This window comes from Diabrotica virgifera, chromosome 10 (genome assembly GCF_917563875.1).
Source record: "Diabrotica virgifera virgifera chromosome 10, PGI_DIABVI_V3a".
NCBI lineage: Eukaryota > Metazoa > Arthropoda > Insecta > Coleoptera > Chrysomelidae > Diabrotica > Diabrotica virgifera.
In genome coordinates, this window is record NC_065452.1 from 139,881,914 (window position 1) to 139,906,883 (window position 24,970).

General features: G+C 36.2%; 1 protein-coding gene across 1 annotated transcript in view; it reads right to left on the bottom strand.

Moving 5' to 3' along the window:
• LOC126893157 (uncharacterized) overlaps positions 1–24,970 on the bottom strand; it is a 183,734-nt gene that overhangs the window by 147,470 nt on the left and 11,294 nt on the right. Inside the window, exons 2-5 of the mRNA XM_050663109.1 lie at positions 19,259–19,360; positions 14,260–14,361; positions 7,996–8,097; positions 3,037–3,138 (exon numbers count right to left, since the gene is read on the bottom strand). Coding sequence (XP_050519066.1) covers positions 3,037–3,138; positions 7,996–8,097; positions 14,260–14,361; positions 19,259–19,360 — 408 coding nt within the window. The remainder of the gene's footprint in view (positions 1–3,036; positions 3,139–7,995; positions 8,098–14,259; positions 14,362–19,258; positions 19,361–24,970) is intronic.

The following is a 24,970-nucleotide window of genomic DNA, read 5'->3' on the forward strand; positions in this document are numbered from 1 at the left end:
GCATATTTTATTGCTAGTTAATTTCTGAAAGATAGGGTATACAACAATTTACAAACTCACCCCATTCAACCCTACCGTTATCATCATTCGACGGATTTCATAGAAGCAGTTACTTAGGAAAAAAAACCTAGTTAGTCTTAGGTTTTTAAACTGGCAATTTTCATTTTCTGTGAAATTCGTCAAATGATGGTAGGGTTGAAGGGGGTGAGTTTGTAAATTGTTGAATTCACTATCTTTCAGCAATTAACTAGCAATAAAATATGCCGCTGGAAGCGACCCTCTATCTGTTTTCGTTCCGGAAATATGAATATTGGCTATTCTAGCTTAATATTATGCTGGGATAGCCACTTGTACCTCTGAAGGGGTTGAAGCTATAAATTTGTAATTTGCGTAATAAATTAGCAATTAATTAGCAATTAAATAGGCCGCCGGAAGCGACCCTCTATCTGCTTTCTTTACTGAAATAGGAGAATTGAGTGTTGAAGCTTAAGTATTCAACCGTAGTAGCCATTGTTTCTCGTTAGGGGATGAAGCAATAAAATCGTTTTGGCGTAGACTTGCAGCAGTTAATAAGAAAAAATACTCACTGGGTTTTAAGTTTTTAATCTGGTTATTTTCACTCATTGTGAAATCCGTGGAACGATGATAACGTTAGGGGCTGGTGGGGTGGGTTTGTAAATTCTGGTATATCCCATCTTTCAGCAATTAATTAAAAATAAAATATGCCGCCAGAAGCGACCCTCTATCTGCTTTCTTTCCTGAAATATGAGTGTTAGGTATTGTAGCCTTAAGTATTAAACTGCAGTAGCCGTTGTGGCTCATTAGGGGATGAAGCAAAACATTCATATTTGGGTTAGACCTGTAGCAATTAATAAGCAAAACATAACAACTGGGTTTTAGGTCTTTAAACTGGTTATGTTCACTTTTTGTGGATTCCCGGGAATGATGAAAACGGTAGGGGTTGAAGGGGGCGAGTTTGTAAATTCTTGTATACCCAATCTTTCAGCAATTAATTAGCAATAAAATATACCGGAAGCTACCCTCTATCTACTTTCGTTCCGCAAATATGAATGTTGGCTATTCTAGCTTAATATTAAGCTGAAAGAGCCACCTGTTTCTCTGAAGGGGATTAAGCAATAAATTTTTATTTTACGTAATAAATTAGCAATTAAATAGCAATAAAATAGGCCACCGGAAGCAACTCTCTATCTACTTTCGTTCCGAATATATGAATATTGGCTATTCTAGCTTAATATTAAGCTGGAATGGCCACCTGTTTCTCTGAAGGGGATGACGCAATAAATTTTTAATTTGCGTAATAAATTAGCAATAAAATAGCAAAAAAATATGGGGTATGTGGTGCACAGGAACCTTGTTTTGTGCCTTCCATCAGCTACAGTCGAGGTCAATACACGACTTCTAACCGACGGAAGTTACAGAAATCAGCTCCAAATTTGGTAACATCTCCATCCATCTTGCCGCTTGTCGTAGTCAAAAGAGACCAATGTAATGTATCTTTTTGCTACTGGATTTGTGCCTCTCATTACGATAGCTTAATGCTCAAGGATCGGACTAGTTAGTCTCCTATAAAGATAGAAATCGTTATTAAGTTACAGTACACTTTCTCTAAAAAACTCCTACACTTTGTTACTCGTAATAAAATATTATTACGAGTAAATATTACGTAAAAAATAAACGTATTAATATTACCTATAAATTATATCCCTTAGATGTATGCGTGTGAATCTACAGAGCCAAAGAAATTTGATCAGTGGCCCTCATTCCAGGGATTGGTTGTGTTGGTCAATCAGTTACCGATTTGGTAACATAGATTTTATTTTCCCTGCAAGCCTATTTTCTGGGGGATCGTCTTCCTACCGGACCTGTGTCTCTCAGTGCGATACCTTAATGCTAAAGAATCGCATTAGTAAGTCTCCTATAAAATAAATAAATCGTTATTACTTAAAATGTAGCTTCACTCTTAACTTAACATTAACCTATTAACATCACCTTTCAATTATGCCCCTTCAAATGTATGCGTGTCCATCCACAGAGCCGAACTTGATCAGTGGCTCTTTTTCCAGGGCTTGATTGTACTGGTCGATGGTCGATTTGTCAAAATCAATTGCTTTCCTCGCTAGCTTGTCTGCTGCAGGATCATTTTGCTACTGGATCTGTGCCTCTCAGTGCGACACCTTAATACTCAAGAATCGGATGAGCTAGTCTGCTATAAAAAAAAAGAAATCGTTATTAACTTAAAGTGTACCTTCTCTATTAAACTCCTAAACTTTGTAACTCTGTAAAATAAACGAATTAATATTACCTTTCAATTATGCCCCTTCAATGTATGCGTATGCGTGTCCATCCACACAGCCTAACAAACTTGATCATTGGCTCTCTTTCGAGGGACTGGTTGTGCTGGTCTATCAGTTGTCGATTAGCATTAGTTGCTCTCTTGAAAACAAAAAAAGGAATTGTTATTAGCTTAAAGAGTAGCTTATCTCAAAATAAAAACTCTATTAATGAGTGAAATGATAACTTTGGTACCAAATAAATGAATTCCAAAAGAAACCACACAATATTTGCTAGGGATGTACCACGTGTTTTATTTTTAATCTAGGCTAAGATTATTTTTCGTCATTTCTGAGCCGATGTATTATATTAACGGTGCACAGGAAACTTGTTTTGTGCCTTCCATCAGCTACAGTCGAGATAAATACACGACTTGTAACCGACGGAAGTTACAGAAATCAGCTCCAAATTTGGTACCATCTCCATCCATCTTGCCGTTTGTCGTAGTCAAAAGAGACCAATGTAATATATCTTCTTGCTACTGGATCTGTGTCTCTCAGTGCGACACCTTAATGCTCAAGAATCGGATTAGTTAGTCTGCTATAAAAAAAAAAAAGAAATCGTAAATAAATCAACAGTGTAGATTTTCTATTAAACTCAAATTTTGTAACTCTGTAAAATTAACGTACCCTTTTAATTATGTCCCTTCAATGAATGCGTGTCTATCCACAGAGCCATACAAACTAGATCATCGGCTTTCTTTCCAGAGATTGGTTGTTCGATTTGGCAAAATAAATTTTGCTTTTTCCTCAGCTTGTCTTCCGGAGGATCGTCTTGCTTCTGGGTCTGAAAAATTAGCATAGTTCAGTCATATAAATATCTAGTATTAAAATTTCTATAAATATCTATAAATATCTTACAAATAATATTCCCAAATTAACAATAATTAATGCTTCGATTGTCTATTCATTGTTGTTGCGTTGAACGTGAAGTGCTTTCTCTGAAAGATTCAAAGCACAATACGTTCAAATATACGTATGCGCTCTGCTTCTTTCAAAGAACGCAGCCCGAAATTCTTTCCATCTCTATCTATGTTGCCATTTTCCACATAAAGAAATAAATATTACAATTCGTTTCCAGGAAGAGTCTGGAAAAGAAATTTAGATGATGTAACCGTAGATTAAATATGTAAGATCATGTAATATTATTATAAATGTTATATTTGAATATAATGTTAATTAATAGACTGGCGATAAGATTAAACATGTATGTTAACAGTTTTTTACATAAAAAACTTTTATTTAACCCAAATGCACTAGAATTAAGTTTCATAACTAATTACTTCATAAATTACCCATTGGCAGGGCAGGGCACATCAAAGAAAAATGAAACGTAAATTACGTTTCATGGAAATAAATCACTGCTAAACAAATATACGTCCGGCCATTTATGAAACTCTCCGAAAATAAAAATGTGTCATAAGCATGAGTCACACTCGTTTCATTGGTAGGCGTACTTTGAGATTTGTTTAGCAGTGTTTTATTTTCATGAAACATATTTCACTTTTCATGTTTCATGTTTTTCGTTTCATGTTCTTTTGGTGTGCGGCTTGCCTTAGAGCTACGCTTACGACGAGTCTTGTTTTTGACTTTCAATTTATATGAACTGATTTTTACACTGCATGCAATAATTTATAATATACGAGTTTTACGAATAAGCTGTTTACCTTTTAGGAAACGGTGTGAAATTGGTGATAGATTTGTCAACGACAAAAATTTAACGGTTTTTACCTACACGGAAGCAGTACATCCTGAAAACTGATTTCGGGAATTAACTGATAGAATATTGAACAACTGTAGCTCAAATTGTTAAAAAACGTAGACAAATGTACTCCAATTACTGATTTGATTTGGTTATTGGATATTACATAATATATGAAATATGTACACAACCAAATTATAAATAGCAAATTTAAATATCTTGAAATTATCTTGAACATAAAGGGGACTGCGAAGAGGAAGGGAAGATTAAGGGTCTATTAAGCTAGAATGACCATTTCATAAGGGAGCCATGAAACTTACCCCATATTTTTTTGCTAATTTATAACTCAAATTCAAAATTTATTGCTTCATCCCATTCAGAGAAACAGGTGGCCATTCCAGCTTAATATTAAGCTAGAATAGCCAACATTCATATATCCGGAACGAAAGTAGATAGAGAGTTGCTTCCGCTGGCCTATTTTATTGCTAACTAATTGCTAATTTATTAAGTAAAATAAAAATATATTGCTTCACCCCCTTCAGAGAAACAGGTGGCTATTCCAGCTTAATATTAAGCTAGAAAAGCCAACATTCATATTTCCGGAACCAAAGTAGATACAGGGTAGCTTCCAGCTGCATATTTTATTGCTAGTTAATTGCTGAAGGATTGTGTGTACAAGAATTTACAAACTTAGCCCCTTCAACCCCTACCGTTATCATCACTCCCCGGAATCCACAAAAAGCGAAAATAACCAATTTAAAGACCTAAAACCAAGTGGGTATTTTTTCTTATTAATTGCTACAGGTCTAAGCCAAAAATGAATGTTTTGCTTCATCCCCCAACGAGCCACAATGTCTACTGCGGTTTAATACTTAAGGCTACAATACCAACACTCCTATTACAGGAACGAAAGCTGATAGAGTGTCGCTTCCAGCGGCATATTTTATTGCTAATTAATTTCTGAAAGATATGGTATACAACAACTTACAAATTCACCCCCTCCAACCCCCACCGTTATCACCATTCCCCGGATTTCATAGAAAGTCAAAATTACCACTTTGAAAATCTAAGACCAGGTGGATATTTTTTTCCTAAGCAACTGCTGCAGGTCTACGCCAAAAACGATTTAACTGCTTCATCCCCTAACGAGCAACAATGGCTACTGCGGTTGAATACTTCAGCTACAACACTCAATTCTCCTATTTCAGTAACGAAAGCAGATAGGTGGTCGCTTCCGGCGGCCTATTTTATTATTAATTTATTGCTAATTTATTACGCAAATTACAAATTTTTAGCTTCAACCCCTTCAGAGGTGCAGGTGGCTATTCCAGCTTAATATTAAGCTAGAACAGCCAACACACATATTTCCGGAAGGAAAGTAGATAGAGGGTAGCCCCCGGCGGTATATTTTATTGCTAATTAATTGCTGAAAGATTGGGTATACAAAAATTTACAAGCTCACCCCCTTCAACCCCTTCCGTTATATTATCATTCCCCGGAATCCACAAAACTTGAGAATATCCAGTTTAAAGACCTAAAAGAGAGTCGGTATATTTTGCTTATTAATTGTAACAGATCTAAGCCAAAAATAAATGTTTTGCTTCATCCCCTAATGAGCCACAATTGCTACTCCAGTTTAATACTTAAGGTTACAATACCCAACGGTCCTATTACAGGAAAGAAAGCAGATAGAGGGTCGCTTCTGGCGGCATATTTTATTTCTAATCAATTGCTGAAAGATGGGGTATACCAGAATTTACAAACCCACCCCTCCAACCCCTACCATTATCATCGTTCGCCGGATTTCACAAAGAGTGAAAGTAACCAGGACTTAAAACCAAGTGGGTATTTTTTTGGCAATTAATTTCTGCAGGTCTACGCAAAAATCGAGTTTTTTGCTTCATCCCCTAACGAGAAACAATAGCTTTCTGCGGTTTAAATCTTAAGCTACAATACCCAACACTCCTATTTCAGGAACGAAAGCAGATAGACCGTATCCGCAGATAGCGGCATATAAAATAGGCCGCTTCAAGCGGTATATTTTATTGCTAGTTATTTGCTAAAAGATAGGGAATACAACAATTTACAAACTCACCCCTTCAACCCTACCGTTGTCATCATTCGACGGATTTCATGGACAGTGAAAATTGCCAGTTTAAAAACCTAAGACCAACTAGGTTTTTTCCTAAGTAACTGCTGCAGGTCTACGTCAAAAACGATTTTTTTGCTTCATCCCCTAACAAGAGACAATGGCTACTGCAGTTTATTAATTAAGCTACAATACCCAACACTGCTATTTCAGGAATGAAAGCAGATAAAATGTATCCGCAGATAGCGGCATATAAAATATGCTGCTTCCAGCGGCACATTTTATTGCTAGTTAATTTCTGAAAGATAGGGTATACAACAATTTACAAACTCACCCCATTCAACCCTACCGTTATCATCATTCGACGGATTTCACAGAAGCAGTTACTTAGGAAAGAAAACCTAGTTAGTCTTAGGTTTTTAAACTGGCAGTTTTCATTTTCTGTGAAATCCGTCAAATGATGGTAGGGTTGAAGGAGGTGAGTTTGTAAATTGTTGAATTCCCTATCTTTCAGCAATTAGCTAGCAATAAAATATGCCGCTGGAAGCGACCCTCTATCTGTTTTCGTTCCGGAAATATGAATGTTGGCTATTCTAGCTTAATATTAAGCTGGAATAGCCACCTTTATCTCTGAAGGCGTTGAAGCTATAAATTTGTAATTTGCGTAATAAATTAGCAATTAATTAGCAATAAAATAGGCCGCCGGAAGCGACCCTCTATCTGCTTTCGTTACTGAAATAGGAGAATTGAGTGTTGAAGCTTAAATATTCAACCATAGTAGCCATTGTTTCTCGTTAGGGGATGAAGCAATAATATCGTTTTTGGCGTAGACCTGCAGCAGTTAATAAGAAAAAATACTCACTGGGTTTTAAGTTTTTAATCTGGATATTTTCACTCTTTATGAAATCCGTGGAACGATAATAACGGTAGGGGCTGGAGGGGTAGGTTTGTAAATTCTGGTATATCCCATTTTTCAGCAATTAATTAAAAATAAAATATGCCGCCAGAAGCGGCCCTCTATCTGCTTTCTTTCCTGAAATAGGAGTGTTAGATATTGTAGCCTTAAGTATTAAACTGCAGTAGCCATTGTGGCTCATTAGGGGATGAAGCAAAACATTCATATTTGGGTTAGACCTGTAGCAATTAATAAGCAAAAAATACCAACTTGGTTTTAGGTCTTTAAACTGGTTATGTTCACTTTTTGTGGATTCCCGGGAATGATGATAACGGTAGGGGTTGAAGGGGGTGTGTTTGTAAATTCTTGTATACCCAATCTTTCAGCAATTAATTAGCAATAAAATATACCGGAAGCTACCCTCTATCTACTTTCGTTCCGCAAATATGAATGTTGGCTATTCTAGCTTAATATTAAGCTGAAAGAGCCACCTGTTTCTCTGAAGGGGATGACGCAATAAATTTTTAATTTGCGTAATAAATTAGCAATAAAATAGCAAAAAAATATGGGGTATGTTGTGCACAGGAAACTTGTTTTGTGCCTTCCATCAGCTACAGTCGAGGTAAATACACGACTTGTAACCGACGGAAGTTACAGGAATCAGCTCCAAATTTGGTACCATCTCCATCCATCTTGCCGCTTGTCGTAGTCAAAAGAGACCAATGTAATATATGTTCTTGCTACTAGATCTGTGTCTCTCAGTGCGACACCTTAATGCTCAAGAATCGGATTATTTAGTCTGCTATAAAAAAAGAAATCGTAAATAACTCAACAGTGTAGCTTTTCTATTAAACTCAAATTTTGTAACTCTGTAAAATTAACGTATTAATATTACCTTTTAATCCTTTTAGTTATGTCCATTCAATGTATGCGTGTCTATCCACAGAGCCAAACAAACTAGATCATCGGCTTTCTTTCCAGAGATTAGTTGTTCGGTTTGGCAAAATAAATTTTGCTTTTTTCTCAGCTTGCCTTCCGGAGGATCGTCTTGCTTCTGGGTCTGAAAAATTAGCATAGTTCAGTCATATAAATATCTAGTATTAAAATTTCTATAAATCTCTATAAATATCTTACAAATAATATTCCCAAATTACCAATAATTAATGCTTCGATTGTCTATTCATTGTTGTTGCGTTGAATGTGAAGTGCTTTCTCTGAAAGATTCAAAGCGCAGTACGTTCAAATATACGTACGCGCTCTGTTTCTTTCAAAGAACGCAGCCCGAAATTCTTTCCATCTCTATCTATGTTGCCATTTTCCACATATAGAAATAAATATTGCAATTCGTTTCCGGGAAGAGACTGGAAAAGAAATTTAGATGATGTAACCGTAGATTAAATATGTAAGATCATGTAATATTATTATAAATGTTATATTTGAATATAATGTTAATTAATAGACTGGCGATAAGATTAAACATGTATGTTAACAGTTTTTTACATAAAAAAACTCTTATTTAACCAAAATGCGCTAGAATTAAGTTTCATAAGTAATTACTTCATAAATTACCCATTGGAAGGGCAGGGCACATCAAACAAACATGAAACGTAAATTACGTATCATGGAAATAAAACACTGCTAAACAAATATACGTCCGGCCATTTATGAAACTCTCCGAAAATAAAAATTGGTCATAAGCATAAAGCACACTCGTTTCATTGGTAGGCGCACTTTGAGATATGTTTAGCAGTGTTTTATTTTCATGAAACATGTTTCACGTTTCATGTTTCATGTTTTTCGTTTCATGTTTCTTTGGTGTGCGGCTTGCCTTAGAGCTAAGCTTACGACGAGTCTTGCTTTTGAATTTCAATTTATATGAACTGATTTTTACACTGCATGCAATACTTTATAATATATACGAGTTTTACGAATAAACTTTTTACCTTTTAGGAAACGGTGTGAAATTGGTGATAGATTTGTCAACGACAAAAATTTAACGGTTTTTACCTACACGGAAGCAGTACATCCAGAAAACTGATTTCGAGAATTAACTGATAAAATATTGAACAACTGTAGCTCAAATTGTTAAAAAACGTAGACAAATGTACTCCAATTACTGATTTGGTTTGGTTATTGGATATTATATAATATATGAAATATGTACACAACCAAATTATAAATAGCAATTTAAATATCTTGAAATTATCTTAAACATAAAGGGGACTGCGAAGAGGAAGGGAAGATATATGTCTATTAAGCTAGAATGACCATTTCATAAGGGAGCCATGAAACTTACCCCATATTTTTTTGGTATTTTATTGCTAATTTATTGCGCAAATTAAAAATTTATGGCTTCATCCCATTCAGAGAAACAGGTGGCCATTCCAGCTTAATATTAAGCTAGAATAACCACCATTCATATATCCGGAACGAAAGTAGATACAGGGTAGCTTCCAGCGGCATATTTTATGGCTAATTTATTGCTGAAGGATTGTGTATACAAGAATTTACAAACTTAGCCCCTTCAACCCTTACCGTTATCATCATTCCCCGGAATCCACAAAAAGTGAAAATAACCAGTTTAAAGACCTAAAACCAAGTGGGTATTTTTTCTTATGAATTGCTACAGGTCTAAGCCAAAAATGAATGTTGAGCTTCATCCCCTAACGAGCCACAATGGCTACTGCGGTTTAATACTTAAGGCTACAATACCAACACTCCTATTACAGGAACGAAAGCAGATATAGCGTCGCTTCCAGCGGCATATTTTATTGCTAATTAATTTCTGAAAGATATGGTATACAACAACTTACAAATTCACCCCCTCCAACCACCACCGTTATCACCATTCCCCGGATTTCACAGAAAGTCAAATTTACCACTTTGAAAATCTAAGACCAGGTGGAGATTTTTTTTCTAAGCAACTGCTGCAGGTCTACGCCAAAAACGATTTTACTGCTTCATCCCCTAACCAGCAACAGTGGCTACTGCGGTTGAATACTTCAGCTACAATACTCAATTCTCCTATTGCAGTAACGAAAGCAGATAGAGGGTCGCTTCCGGCGGCCTATTTTATTGCTAATTTATTACACAAATTACAAATTTTTAGCTTCAACCCCTTCAGAGGTACAGGTGGCTATTCCAGCTTAATATTAAGCTAGAATAGCCAACACACATATTTCCGGAACGAAAGTAGATAGAGGGTAGCTTCCGGCGGTATATTTTATTGCTAATTAATTGGTGAAAAATTGGGTATACAAGAATTTACAAGCTCACCCCCTTCAACCCCTTCCGTTATATTATCATTCCCGGAATCCACAAAACTTGAAAATAACCAGTTTAAAGACCTAAAACAAAGTCGGTATTTTTTGCTTATTAATTGCAACAGATCTAAGCCAAAAACAAATGTTTTGCTTCATCCCCTAACGAGCCACAATTGCTACCGCAGTTTAATACTTAAGGTTACAATACCCAACAGTCCTATTACAGGAAAGAAAGCAGATAGAAGGTCGCTTCTGGCGGCATACTTTATTTCTAATCAATTGCTGAAAGATGGGGTATACCAGAATTTACAAACCGACCCCTCCAACCCTTACCATTATCATCGTTCCCCGGATTTCACGAAGAGTAAAAATAACCAGTTTAAGGGCTTAAAACCAAGTGGGTATTTTTTTGGCAATTAATTTCTGCAGGTCTACGCAAAAATCGAGTTTTTTGCTTCATCCCCTAACGAGAAACAATAGCTTTCTGCGGTTTAAATCTTAAGCTACAATACCCAACACTCCTATTTCAGGAACGAAAGCAGATAGACGGTATCCGCAGATAGCGGCATATAAAATAGGCCGCTTCAAGCGGCATATTTTATTGCTAGTTAATTGCTGAAAGATAGGGAATACAACAATTTACAAACTGACCCCCTTCAACCCTACCGTTATCATCATTCGACGGATTTCATGGACAGTGAAAATTTCCAGTTTAAAAACCTAAGACCAACTAGGTTTTTTTCCAAAGTAACTGCTGCAGGTCTACGTCAAAAACTGTTTTTTTGCTTCATCCCCTAACAAGAAACAATGGCTACTGCAGTTTAATACTTAAGCTACAATACCCAACACTGCTATTTCAGGAACGAAAGCAGATAAAGGGTATCCGCAGATAGCGGCATATAAAATATGCCGCTTCCAGCGGCATATTTCATTGCTAGTTAATTTCTGAAAGATAGGGTATACAACAATTTACAAACTCATCCCATTCAACCCTACCGTTATCATCATTCGACGGATTTCATAGAAGCAGTTACAAAGGAAAAAACCTAGTTAGTCTTAGGTTTTTAAACTGGCAATTTTCATTTTCTGTGAAATCCGTCAAATGATGGTAGAGTTGAAGGGGGTGAGTTTGTAAAATTGTTGAATTCACTATCTTTCAGCAATTAACTAGCAATAAAATATGCCGCTGGAAGCGACCCTCTATCTGTTTTCGTTCCGGAAATATGAATATTGGCTATTCTAGCTTAATATTATGCTGGAATAGACACCTGTATCTCTGAAGGGGTTGAAGCTATAAATTTGTAATTTGCGTAATAAATTAGCAATTAATTAGCAATTAAATAGGCCGCCGGAAGCGACCCTCTATCTGCTTTCGTTACTGAAATAGGAGAATTGAGTGTTGAAGCTTAAGTATTCAACCGTAGTAGCCATTGCTTCTCGTTAGGGGATGAAGCAATAAAATCGTTTTTGGCGTAGACTTGCAGCAGTTAATAAGAAAAAATACTCACTGGGTTTTAAGTTTTTAATCTGGTTATTTTCACTCTTTGTGAAATCCGTGGAACGATGATAACGTTAGGGGCTGGTGGGGTGGGTTTGTAGATTCTGGTATATCCCATCTTTCAGCAATTAATTAAAAATAAAATATGCCGCCAGAAGCGACCCTCTATCTGCTTTCTTTCCTGAAATAGGAGTGTTAGGTATTGTAGCCTTAAGTATTAAACTGCAGTAGACGTTGTGGCTCATTAGGGGATGAAGCAAAACATTCATATTTGGGTTAGACCTGTAGCAATTAATAAGCAAAAAATACCAACTGGGTTTTAGGTCTTTAAACTGGTTATGTTCACTTTTTGTGGATTCCCGGGAATGATGATAACGGTAGGGGTTGAAGGGGGTGAGTTTGTAAATTCTTGTATACCCAATCTTTCAGCAATTAATTAGCAATAAAATATACCGGAAGCTACCCTCTATCTACTTTCGTTCCGCAAATATGAATGTTAGCTATTCTAGCTTAATATTAAGCTGAAAGAGCCACCTGTTTCTCTGAAGGGGATTAAGCAATCAATTTTTATTTTACGTAATAAATTAGCAATTAAATAGCAATAAAATAGGCCACCGGAAGCAACTCTCTATCTACTTTCGTTCCGAATATATGAATATTGGCTATTCTAGCTTAATATTAAGCTGGAATGGCCACCTGTTTCTCTGAAGGGTATGACGCAATAAATTTTTAATTTGCGTAATAAATTAGCAATAAAATAGCAAAAAAATATGGGGTATGTGGTGCACAGGAAACTTGTTTTGTGCCTTCCATCAGCTACAGTCGAGGTCAATACACGACTTCTAACCGACGGAAGTTACAGAATTCAGCTCCAAATTTGGTACCATCTCCATCCATCTTGCCGCTTGTCGTAGTCAAAAGAGACCAATGTAATGTATCTTTTTGCTACTGGATCTGTGCCTCTCATTACGATAGCTTAATGCTCAAGGATCGGACTAGTTAGTCTCCTATAAAGATAGAAATCGTTATTAAGTTACAGTATACTCTCTAAAAAACTCCTACACTTTGTTACTCGTAATAAAATATTATTACGAGTAAATATTACGTAAAAAATAAACGTATTAATATTACCTATAAATTATATCCCTTAGACGTATGCGTGTGCATCTACAGAGCCAAAGAAATTTGCTCAGTGGCCCTCATTCCAGGGATTGGTTATGTTGGTCAATCAGTTACCGATTTGGTAACATAGATTTTATTTTCCCTGCAAGCCTCTTTTCTGGGGGATCGTCTTCTTACCGGATCTGTGTCTCTCAGTGCGATACCTTAATGCTAAAGAATCGCATTAGTAAGTCTCCTATAAAATAAATAAATCGTTATTACTTAAAATGTAGCCTCACTATTAACTTAACATTAACCTATTAACATCACCTTTCAATTGTGCCCCTTCAAATGTATGCGTGTCCATCCACAGAGCCGAACTTGATCAGTGGCTCTTTTTCCAGAGCTTGATTGTACTGGTCGATGGTCGATTTGTCAAAATCAATTGCTTTTCTCGCTAGCTTGTCTGCTGCAGGATCATTTTGCTACTGGATCTGTGCCTCTCAGTGCGACACCTTTATACTCAAGAATCGGATGAGTTAGTCTGCTATAAAAAAAAAGAAATCGTTATTAACTTAAAGTGTACCTTCTCTATTAAACTTCTAAACTTTGTAACTCTGTAAAATAAACGAATTTATATTACCTTTCAATTATGCCCCTTCAATGTATGCGTGCGTGTCCATCCACACAGCCAAACAAACTTGATCATTGGCTCTCTTTCGAGGGACTGGTTGTGCTGGTCTATCAGTTGTCGATTAGCATTAGTTGCTCTCTTGAAAACAAAAAAAGGAATTGCTATTAGCTGAAAGAGTAGCTTCTCTCAAAATAAAAACTCTATTAATGAGTGAAGTGATAACTTTGGTACCAAATAAATGAATTCCAAAAGACACCACACAATATTTGCTAGGGATGTACCACGCGTTTTATTTTTAATCTAGGCTAAGATTATTTTTCGTCATTTCTGAGCCGATGTATTATATTAACGGTGCACAGGAAACTTGTTTTGTGCCTTCCATCAGCTACAGTCGAGATAAATACACGACTTGTAACCGACGGAAGTTACAGAAATCAGCTCCAAATTTGGTACCATCTCCATCCACCTTGCCGTTTGTCGTAGTCAAAAGAGACCAATGTAATATATCTTCTTGCTACTGGATCTGTGTCTCTCAGTGCGACACCTTAATGCTCAAGAATCGGATTAGTTAGTCTGCTATAAAAAAAAAAGAAATCGTAAATAACTCAACAGTGTAGCTTTTCTATTAAACTCAAATTTTGTAACTCTGTAAAATTAACGTATTAATATTACCTTTTAATTATGTCCCTTCAATGTATGCGTGTCTATCCACAGAGCCATACAAACTAGATCATCGGCTTTCTTTCCAGAGATTGGTTGTTCGATTTGGCAAAATAAATTTTGCTTTTTCCTCAGCTTGTCTTCCGGAGGATCCTCTTGCTTCTGGGTCTGAAAAATTAGCATAGTTCAGTCATATAAATATCTAGTATTAAAATTTCTATAAATCTCTATAAATATCTTACAAATAATATTCCCAAATTAACAATAATTAATGCTTCGATTGTCTATTCATTGTTGTTGCGTTGAACGTGAAGTGCTTTCTCTGAAAGATTCAAAGCACAATACGTTCAAATATACGTATGCGCTCTGCTTCTTTCAAAGAACGCAGCCCGAAATTCTTTCCATCTCTATCTATGTTGCCATTTTCCACATAAAGAAATAAATATTACAATTCGTTTCCAGGAAGAGTCTGGAAAAGAAATTTAGATGATGTAACCGTAGATTAAATATGTAAGATCATGTAATATTATTATAAATGTTATATTTGAATATAATGTTAATTAATAGACTGGCGATAAGATTAAACATGTATGTTAACAGTTTTTTACATAAAAAACTTTTATTTAACCAAAATGCACTAGAATTAAGTTTCATAACTAATTACTTCATAAATTACCCATTGGCAGGGCAGGGCACATCAAAGAAAAATGAAACGTAAATTACGTTTCATGGAAATAAAACACTGCTAAACAAATATACGTCCGGCCATTTAAGAAACTCTCCGACAATAAAAATGTGTCATAAGCATGAGTCACACTCGTGTGTTTCACGTTTCATGTTTCATGTTTTTCGTTTCATGTTTCTTTGGTGTGCGGCTTGCCTTAGAGCTACGCTTACGACGAGTCTTGTTTTTGACTTTCAATTTATATGAACTGAGTTTTACACTGCATGCAATAATTTATAATATACGAGTTTTACGAATAAACTGTTTACCTTTTAGGAAACGGTGTGAAATTGGTGATAGATTTGTCAACGACAAAAATTTAACGGTTTTTACCTACACGGAAGCAGTACATCCTGAAAACTGATTTCGAGAATTAACTGATAGAATATTGAACAACTGTAGCCCAAATTGTTAAAAAACGTAGACAAATGTACTCCAATTACTGATTTGATTTGGTTATTGGATATTATATAATATATGAAATATGTACACAACCAAATTATAAATAGCAAATTTAAATATCTTGAAATTATCTTGAACATGAAGGGGACTGAAAGGAGCCATGAAACTTACCCCATATTTTTTTGTTAATTTATAACGCAAATTCAAAATTTATTGCTTCATCCCATTCAGAGAAACAGGTGGCCATTCCAGCTTAATATTAAGCTAGAATAGCCAACATTCATATATCCGGAACGAAAGTAGATAGAGAGTTGCTTCCGCTGGCCTATTTTATTATTAATTAATTGCTAATTTATTAAGTAAAATAAAAATATATTGCTTCACCCCCTTCAGAGAAACAGGTGGTTATTCCAGCTTAATATTAAGCTAGAAAAGCCAACATTCATATTTCCGGAACCAAAGTAGATACAGGGTAGCTTCCAGCTGCATATTTTATTGCTAGTTAATTGCTGAAGGATTGTGTGTACAAGAATTTACAAAACTTAGCCCCTTCAACCCCTACCGTTATCGTCATTCCCCGGAATCCACAAAAAGCGAAAATAACCAGTTTAAAGACCTAAAACCAAGTGGGTATTTTTTTCTTATTAATTGCTACAGGTCTAAGCCAAAAATGAATGTTTTGCTTCATCCCCCAACGAGCCACAATGGCTACTGCGGTTTAATACTTAAGGCTACAATACCAACACTCCTATTACAGGAACGAAAGCAGATAGAGTGTCGCTTCCAGCGGCATATTTTATTGCTAATTAATTTCGGAAAGATATGGTATACAACAACTTACAAATTCACCCCCTCCAACCCCCACCGTTATCACCATTCCCCGGATTTCATAGAAAGTCAAAATTACCACTTTGAAAATCTAAGACCAGGTGGATATTTTTTTCCTAAGCAACTGCTGCAGGTCTACGCCAAAAACGATTTAACTGCTTCATCCCCTAACGAGCAACAATGGCTACTGCGGTTGAATACTTCAGCTACAACACTCAATTCTCCTATTGCAGTAAAGAAAGCAGATAGAGGGTCGCTTCCGGCCGCCTATTTTATTGCTTATTAATTGCTAATTTATTACGCAAATTACAAATTTTTAGCTTCAACGCCTTCAGCGGTACAGCTATTCCAGCTTAATATTAAGCTAGAAGAGCCAACACACATATTTCCGGAACGAAAGTAGATAGAGAGTAGCCTCCGGCGGTATATTTCATTGCTAATTAATTGCTGAGTGATTGGGTATACAAAAATTTACAGCTCACCCCCTTCAACCCCTTCCGTTATATTATCATTCCCCGGAATCCACAAAACTTGAGAATAACCAGTTTAAAGACCTAAAACCAAGTGCTTATTAATTGTAACAGATCTAAGCCAAAAATAAATGTTTTGCTTCATCCCCTAATGAGCCACAATTGCTACTCCAGTTTAATACTTAAGGTTACAATACCCAACAGTCCTAATACAGGAAAGAAAGCAGATAGAGGGTCGCTTCTGGCGGCATATTTTATTTCTAATCAATTGCTGAAAGATGGGGTATACCAGAATTTACAAACCCACCCCTCCAACCCCTACCATTATCATCGTTCCCCGGATTTCACAAAGAGTGAAAATAACCAGTTTAAGGACTTAAAACCAAGTGGGTATTTTTTTGGCAATTAATTTCTGCAGGTCTACGCAAAAATCGAGTTTTTTGCTTCATCCCCTAACGAGAAACAATAGCTTTCTGCGGTTTAAATCTTAAGCTACAATACCCAACACTCCTATTTCAGGAACGAAAGCAGATAGACGGTATCCGCAGATAGCGGCATATAAAATAGGCCGCTTCAAGCGGCATATTTTATTGCTAGTTAATTGCTGAAAGATAGGGAATACAACAATTTACAAACTCACCCCCTTCAACCCTACCGTTATCATCATTCGACGGATTTCATGGACAGTGAAAATTGCCAGTTTAAAAACCTAAGACCAACTAGGTTTTTTCCTAAATAACTGCTGCAGGTCTACGTCAAAAACGATTTTTTTGCTTCATCCCCTAACAAGAGACAATGGCTACTGCAGTTTAATACTTAAGCTACAATACCCAACACTGCTATTTCAGGAACGAAAGCAGATAAAGGGTATCCGCAGATAGCGGCATATTTTATTGCTAGTTAATTTCTGAAAGATATGGTATACAACAATTTACAAACTCACCCCATTCAACCCTACCGTTATCATCATTCGACAGATTTCACAGAAGCAGTTACTTAGGAAAAAAACCTAGTTAGTCTTAGGTTTTTAAACTGGCAATTTTCATTTTCTGTGAAATCCGTCAAATGATGGTAGGGTTGAAGGGGATGAGTTTGTGAATTGTTGAATTCCCTATATTTCAGCAATTAACTAGCAATAAAATATGCCGCTGGAAGCGACCCTCTATCTGTTTTCGTTGCGGAAATATGAATGTTGGCTACTTTAGCTTAATATTAAGCTGGAATAGCCACCTGTATCTCTGAAGGAATTGAAGCTATAAATTTGTAATTTGCGTAATAAATTAGCAATTAATTAGCAATAAAATAGGCCGCCGGAAGCGACCCGCTATCTGCTTTCGTTACTGAAATAGGAGAATTGAGTGTTGAAGCTTAAGTATTCAACCGTAGTAGCCATTGTTTCTCGTTAGGGGATGAAGCAATAAAATCGTTTTTGGCGTAGGCCTGCAGCAGTTAATAAGAAAAAATACTCACTGGGTTTTAAGTTTTTAATCTGGTTATTTTCACTCTTTGTGAAATCCGTGGAACGATGATAACGGTAGGGGCTGGAGGGGTGGGTTTGTAAATTCTGGTATATCCCATCTTTCAGCAATTAATTAAAAATAAAATATGCCGCCAGAAGCGACCCTCTATCTGCTTTCTTTCCTGAAATAGGAATGTTAGGTATTGTAGCCTTAAGTATTAAACTGCAGTAGCCATTGTGGCTCATTAGGGGATGAAGCAAAACATTCATATTTGGGTAAGATCTGTAGCAATTAATAAGCAAAAAATACCAACTTGGTTTTAGGTCTTTAAACTGGTTATATTCACTTTTTGTGGATTCCCGGGAATGATGATAACGGTAGGGGTTGAAGGGGGTGAGTTTGTAAATTATTGTATACCCAATCTTTCAGCAATTAATTAGCAATAAAATATACAAATACATAAATATAAAATACGCCGCCGGAAGCTACCCTCTATCTCCTTTCGTTCCGCAAATATGAATGTTGGCTATTCTAGCTTAATATTAAGCTGAAAGAGCCACCTGTTTCTCTGTCGGGGATTAAGCAATAAATTTTTATTTTGCGTAATAAATTAGTAATTAAATAGCAATAAAATAGGCCACCGGAAGCAACTCTCTATCTACTTTCGTTCCGAATATATGAATATTGGCTATTCTAGCTTAATATTAAGCTGGAATTGTCACCTGTTTCTCTGAAGGGGATGACGCAATAAATTTTTAATTTGCGTAATAAATTAGCAATAAAATAGCAAAAAAATATGGGGTTTGTGGTGCACAAGAAACTTGTTTTGTGCCTTCCATCAGCTACAGTCGAGGTAAATACACGACTTCTAACCGACGGAAGTTACAGAAATCAGCTCCAAATTTGGTACCATCTCCATCCATCTTGCCGTTTGTCGTAGTCAACAGAGACCAATTTAATGTATCTTCTTGCTACTGGATCTGTGTCTCTCAGTGCGACACCTTAATGCTCAAGAATCGGATTAGTTAGTCTGCTATAAAAAAAAGAAATCGTAAATAACTCAACAGTGTAGCTTTTCTATTAAACTCAAATTTTGTAACTCTGTAAAATTAACGTATTAATATTACCTTTTAATTATGTCCCTTCAATGTATGCGTGTCTATCCACAGAGCCAAACAAACTAGATCATCGGCTTTATTTCCAGAGATTGGTTGTTCGATTTGGCAAAATAAATTTTGCTTTTTCCTCAGCTTGTCTTCCGGAGGATCGTCTTGCTTCTGGGTCTGAAAAATTAGCATAGTTCAGTCATATAAATATCTAGTATTAAAATTTCTATAAATATCTATAAATATCTTACAAATAATATTCCCAAATTAACAATAATTAATGCCTTTCTCTGAAAGGTTCAAAGCACAATACGTTCAAATATACGTACGCGCTCTGCTTCTTTCAAAGAACGCAGCCCGAAATGCTTTCCATCTCTATCTATGTTGCCATTTTCCACATAAAGAAATAAATATTGCAATTCGTTTCCGGGAAGAGTCTGGAAAAGAAATTTAGATGATGTAACAGTAGATTAAATATGTAAGATCATGTAATATTATTATAAATGTTATATTTGAATATAATGTTAATTAATAGACTGGCGATAAGATTAAACATGTATGTTAACAGTTTTTTACATAAAAAAACTGCCATTTAACCAAAATTAGCCACTAGCATTAAGTTTCATAACTAATTACTTCATAAATTACCCATTAGAGCTACGCTTACGACGGGTCTTGTATTTGACTTTCAATTTATATGAACTGATTTTTACACTGCTTGCAATACTTTATAATATATACGAGTTTTACGAATAAACTTTTTACCTTTTAGGAAACGGTGTGAAATTGGTGATAGATTTGTCAACGACAAAAATTTAACGGTTTTTGCTACACGGAAGCAGTACATCCTGAAAACTGATTTCGAGAATTAACTGATAGAATATTGAACAACTGTAGCTCAAATTGTTAAAAAAATAGACCAATGTACTCCAATTACTAATTGGGTTTGGTTATTGGATATTATATAATATATGAAATATGTACACAACCAAATTATAAATAGCAATTTAAATATCTTGAAATTATCTTAAACATAAAGGGGACTGCGAAGAGGAAGGGAAGATATATCTCTATTAAGCTAGAATGACCATTTCATAAGGGAGCCATGAAACTTACCCCATATTTTTTTGCTATTTTATTGCTAATTTATTACGCAAATTAAAAATTTATTGCTTCATCCCCTTCAGAGAAACAGGTGGCCATTCCAGCTTAATATTGAACTAGAATAGCCAACATTCATATATCCGGAACGAAAGTAGATAGAGAGTTGCTTTTGGTGGCTTATTTTACTGCTACTTAGTTGCTAATTTATTACGTCAAATAAAAATTTATTGCTTAATCCCCTTCAGAGAAACAGGTGGCCATTCCAGCTCAATATTAAGCAAGAAGAGCCAACATTCATATATCCGGAACGAAAGTAGATAGAGAGTTGCTTCCGGTGTGCTATTTTATTGAGAATTAATAGCTAATTTATTAGGCAATATAAAAATTTATTGCTTCACCCCCTTCAGAGAAACAGGTGGCTATTCCAGCTTAATATTAAGCTAGAAGAGCCAACATTCATATTTCCGGAACAAAAGTAGATAGAGGGTAGCTTCCGGCGGCATATTTTATTGCTAATTAATTGCTGAAGGATAGTGTATACAAGAATTTACAAACTTACCCTATTCAACCCCTACCGTAATCATCAATCCCCGGAATCCACAAAAAGTTAAAATAACCAGTTTAAAGACCTAAAGCCAAGTGGGTATTTTTTGCTTATTAATTGCTACAGGTCTAAGCCAAAAATGAATGTTTTGCTTCAACCCCTAACGAGCGGTTTAATACTTAAGGCTACAATACCCAACGCTCCTATTTCAGGAAAGAAAGCGGATAGACGGTCGCTTCTGGCGGCGTATTTTATTTTTAATTAATTGCTGAAAGATGGGATATACCAGAATTTACAAACTCACCCTCTCCAACCCCTACCGTTATCATCGTTCCACGGATTTCACAAAGAGTGAAAATAACCCGTTCAAAAACTTAAAACCAAATGGGTATTTTTTATAATTGACTGCTGCAGGTCTACGCCAAAAACGAATTCTTTGCTTAATCCCCTAACGAGAAACAATGGCTACTGCGGTTTAATTCTTAAGCTACAATACCAACACTCCTATTTCAGGAACGAAAGCAGATAGAGTGTCGCTTCCAGCGGCATATTTTATTGCTAATTAATTTCTGAAAGATATGGTATACAACAACTTACAAACTCACCCCTCCAACCCCCACCGTTATCATCATTCCCCGGATTTCACAGAAACTCAAAATTACCAGTTTGAAAATCTAAGACCAGGTGGGTATATTTTTCCTAAGCAACTGCTGCAGGTCTACGTCAAAAACGATTTTACTGCTTCATCCCCTAACGAGCAACAATGGCTACTGCGGTTGAATACTTCAGCTACAACACTCAATTCTCCTATTTCAGTAACGAAAGCAGATAGGTGGTCGCTTCCGGCGGCCTATTTTATTATTAATTTATTGCTAATTTATTACGCAAATCACAAATTTATAGCTTCAACCCCTTCAGAGATACAGGTGGCTATTCCAGCTTAATATTAAGCTAGAATAGCCAACAGTCATATTTCTGGAACGAAAGTAGATAGAGGGTAGCTTCCGGCGGTATATTTTATTGCTATTTAATTGGTGAAAAATTGGGTATACAAGAATTTACAAACTCACCCCCTTCAACCCCTACCGTTATATAATCATTCCCCGGAATCCACAAAACTTGAAAATAGCCAGTTTAAAGACCTAAAACCAAGTGGGTATTTTTTGCTTATTAATTTCAACAGGTCTAAGCCAATAATAAATGTTTTGCTTCATCCCCTAAAGGGGCTTCATTAATTGCTGAAAGATGGGGTGTACCAGAATTTACAAACCCTCCCCTCCAACCCCTACTATTATTATCGTTCCCCGGATTTCACAAAGAGTGAAAATAACCAGTTTAAAGACTTAAAAGCAAGTGGGTATTTTTTGCCAATTAATTTCTGCAGGTCTACGCAAAAAACGAATTTTTTGCTTCATCCCCTAACGAGAAACAATGGCTACTGCGGTTTAATACTTAAGCTACAACACACAACACTCCTATTTCAGGAACGAAAGCAGATAGAAGGTATCCGCAGATAGCGGCATATAAAAGTTAATTGCTGAAAGATAGGGTATACAACAATTTACAAACTCACCCCCTTCAACCCTGCCGTTATCATCATTCGACCGATTTCACAGAAAGTGAAAATTGCCAGTTTAAAAACCTAAGACCAGGTAGGTTTTTTCCTAAGTAACTGCTGCAGGTCTACGCCAAAAACGATTTTATAGCTTCATCCCCTAACGACCAACAGTGGCTACTGCGGTAGAATACTTAAGCTACAATACCCAACACTCCTATTTCAGGAACGAAAGCAGATAGAGGGTGCTTCCAGCGGCATATTTTATTTCTAATTAATTGCTGAAAGATGGGGTATACCAGAATTTACAGACTCACCCCATCCAACCCCTACCGTTATCATCGTTCCCCGGATTTCACAAAGAGTGAAAATAACCAGTGTAAAGGCTTAAAACGAAGTGGGTATTTTTTGCCAATTTATTGCTGCAGGTCTACGCTAAAAACGATTTTTTTGCTTCATCCCCTAAGAAGAAACAATGGTTACTGCAGTTTAATACTTAAGCTACAATACCCAACACTCCTATTTCAGGAACGAAAGCAGATAGATGGTATCCGCAGATAGCGGCATATAAAATATGCGGCATATAAAATATACCGCTTCCAGCGGCATATTTTATTGCTAGTTAATTTTTGAAAGATAGGGTATACAACAATTTACAAACTCACCCCCTTCAACCCTACCGTTATCATCATTCGACGGATTTCACAGAAGCAGTGACTTAGGAAAAAGAAACCTACTTGGTCTTAGGTTTTTAAACTGGCAATTTTCACTTCTTGTGAAATCCGTCAAATGATGATAACGGTAGGGTTGAAGGGGGAGAGTTTGTAAATTGTTGTATACCCTATCTTTCAGCAATTAACTAGCAATAAAATATGCCGCTGGAAGCGACCCTCTATCTGCTTTCGTTACTGAAATAGGAGTGTTGGGTATTGTAGGTTAAGTATTAAACTGCAGTAGCCATTGTTTCTCGTTAGGGGATGAAGCAAAAATTCCCACTTGGTTTTAAGTCTTTAAACTGGTTATTTTCACCCTTTGTGAAATCTGGGGAACGATTATAATGGTAGGGGTTGGAGGGGGTGGGTTTGTAAATTCTGGTATACCCCATATTTCAGCAATTAACTAGAAATAAAGTATGCCGCTGGAGGCGACCCTCTATCTGCTTTCGTTACTGAAATAAGAGAATTGAGTGTTGTAGCTTAAGTATTCAACCGCAGTAGCCATTGCTGCTCGTTAAGGGATGAAGCAATAAAATCGTTTTTGGCGTAGACCTGCAGTAGTTACTTAGAAAAAAAATCCTACTTGGTCTTAGGTTTTAAAACTGGCAATTTTCACTTCCTGTGAAAGCCGTCGAATGATGATAACGGTAGAGTTGATGGGGGTGAGTTTGTTAGTTGTTGTATACCCTATCTTTCAGCAATTAACTAGCAATAAAAGATGCCGCTGGAAGCGACCCTCTATCTGCTGTCGTTCCTGAAATAGGAGTGTTGGGTATTGTAGCTTAAGTATTAAACTGCAGTAGCCATTGTTTCTCGTTAGGGGATGAAGCAAAAATTCCCACTTAGTTTTAAGTCTTTAAGTTGGTTATTTTCACCCTTTGTGAAATCTGGGGAACGATGATAATGGTAGGGGTTGGAGGGGGTGGGTTTTTAAATTCTGGTATACCCGATCTTTCAGCAATTAACTAGAAATAAAATATGCCGCTGGAAGCGACCCTCTATCTGCTTTCGTTCCTGAAATAGGAGTGTTGGGTATTGTAGCTTAAGTATTAAACTGCAGTAGCCATTTGTTCTCGTTAGGGGATGAAACAAAAAAATAGTTTTTAGCGTAGACCTGCAGCAATAAATTGGCAAAAATTACCCACTTGGTTTTAAATCTTTAAACTGGTTATTTTCACTCTTTGTGAAATCTGGGGAACGATGATAATGGTAGGGGTTGGAGGGGGTGGTTTTGTAAATTCTGGTATACCCCATCTTTCAGCAATTAACCAGCAATAAAATATGCCGCTGGAAGCGACCCTCTATCTGCTTTCGTTACTGAAATAGGAGAATTAAGTGTTGTAGCTTAAGTATTCAACCGCAGTAGCCGTTGCTGCTCGTTAAGCCATTGATTATTCAATAAATTAACTATTAGAGCTAAGATTACAACAAATCATGATTTTTTACTTTTGAGTTATATGAACTGATTTTTAACTATTACACAAAGCAGGAGACAGAGCAAAGTTAGAGAGTTACAAACTGATTAGCTCCTAAGCCATATACATACAGTGAGCACGTAAAGGTTGGAATAAATTAATTATTTCATAATTGGACGATTTGGGAATTAAATCCCGAAGAATCCTAGGTTTACCCGTTAATACAACTTTACCCGTAACATATATCAGTTGTTTACTCAAATAATGGTTAAGAGAATGGAAAGAAAATTGCAGACTTATCAACCAAGAGAACATTCAGAATTCCGAAAAAGTTACGGAACTATTGACCATCTACGAAGTATAAAATCCCTAATAATGGAAGTAGAGGAATACAATAATAAACCTATGTTTCTAATATTTATCGATTTTCACAAAGTCATTGACACAGTTGAG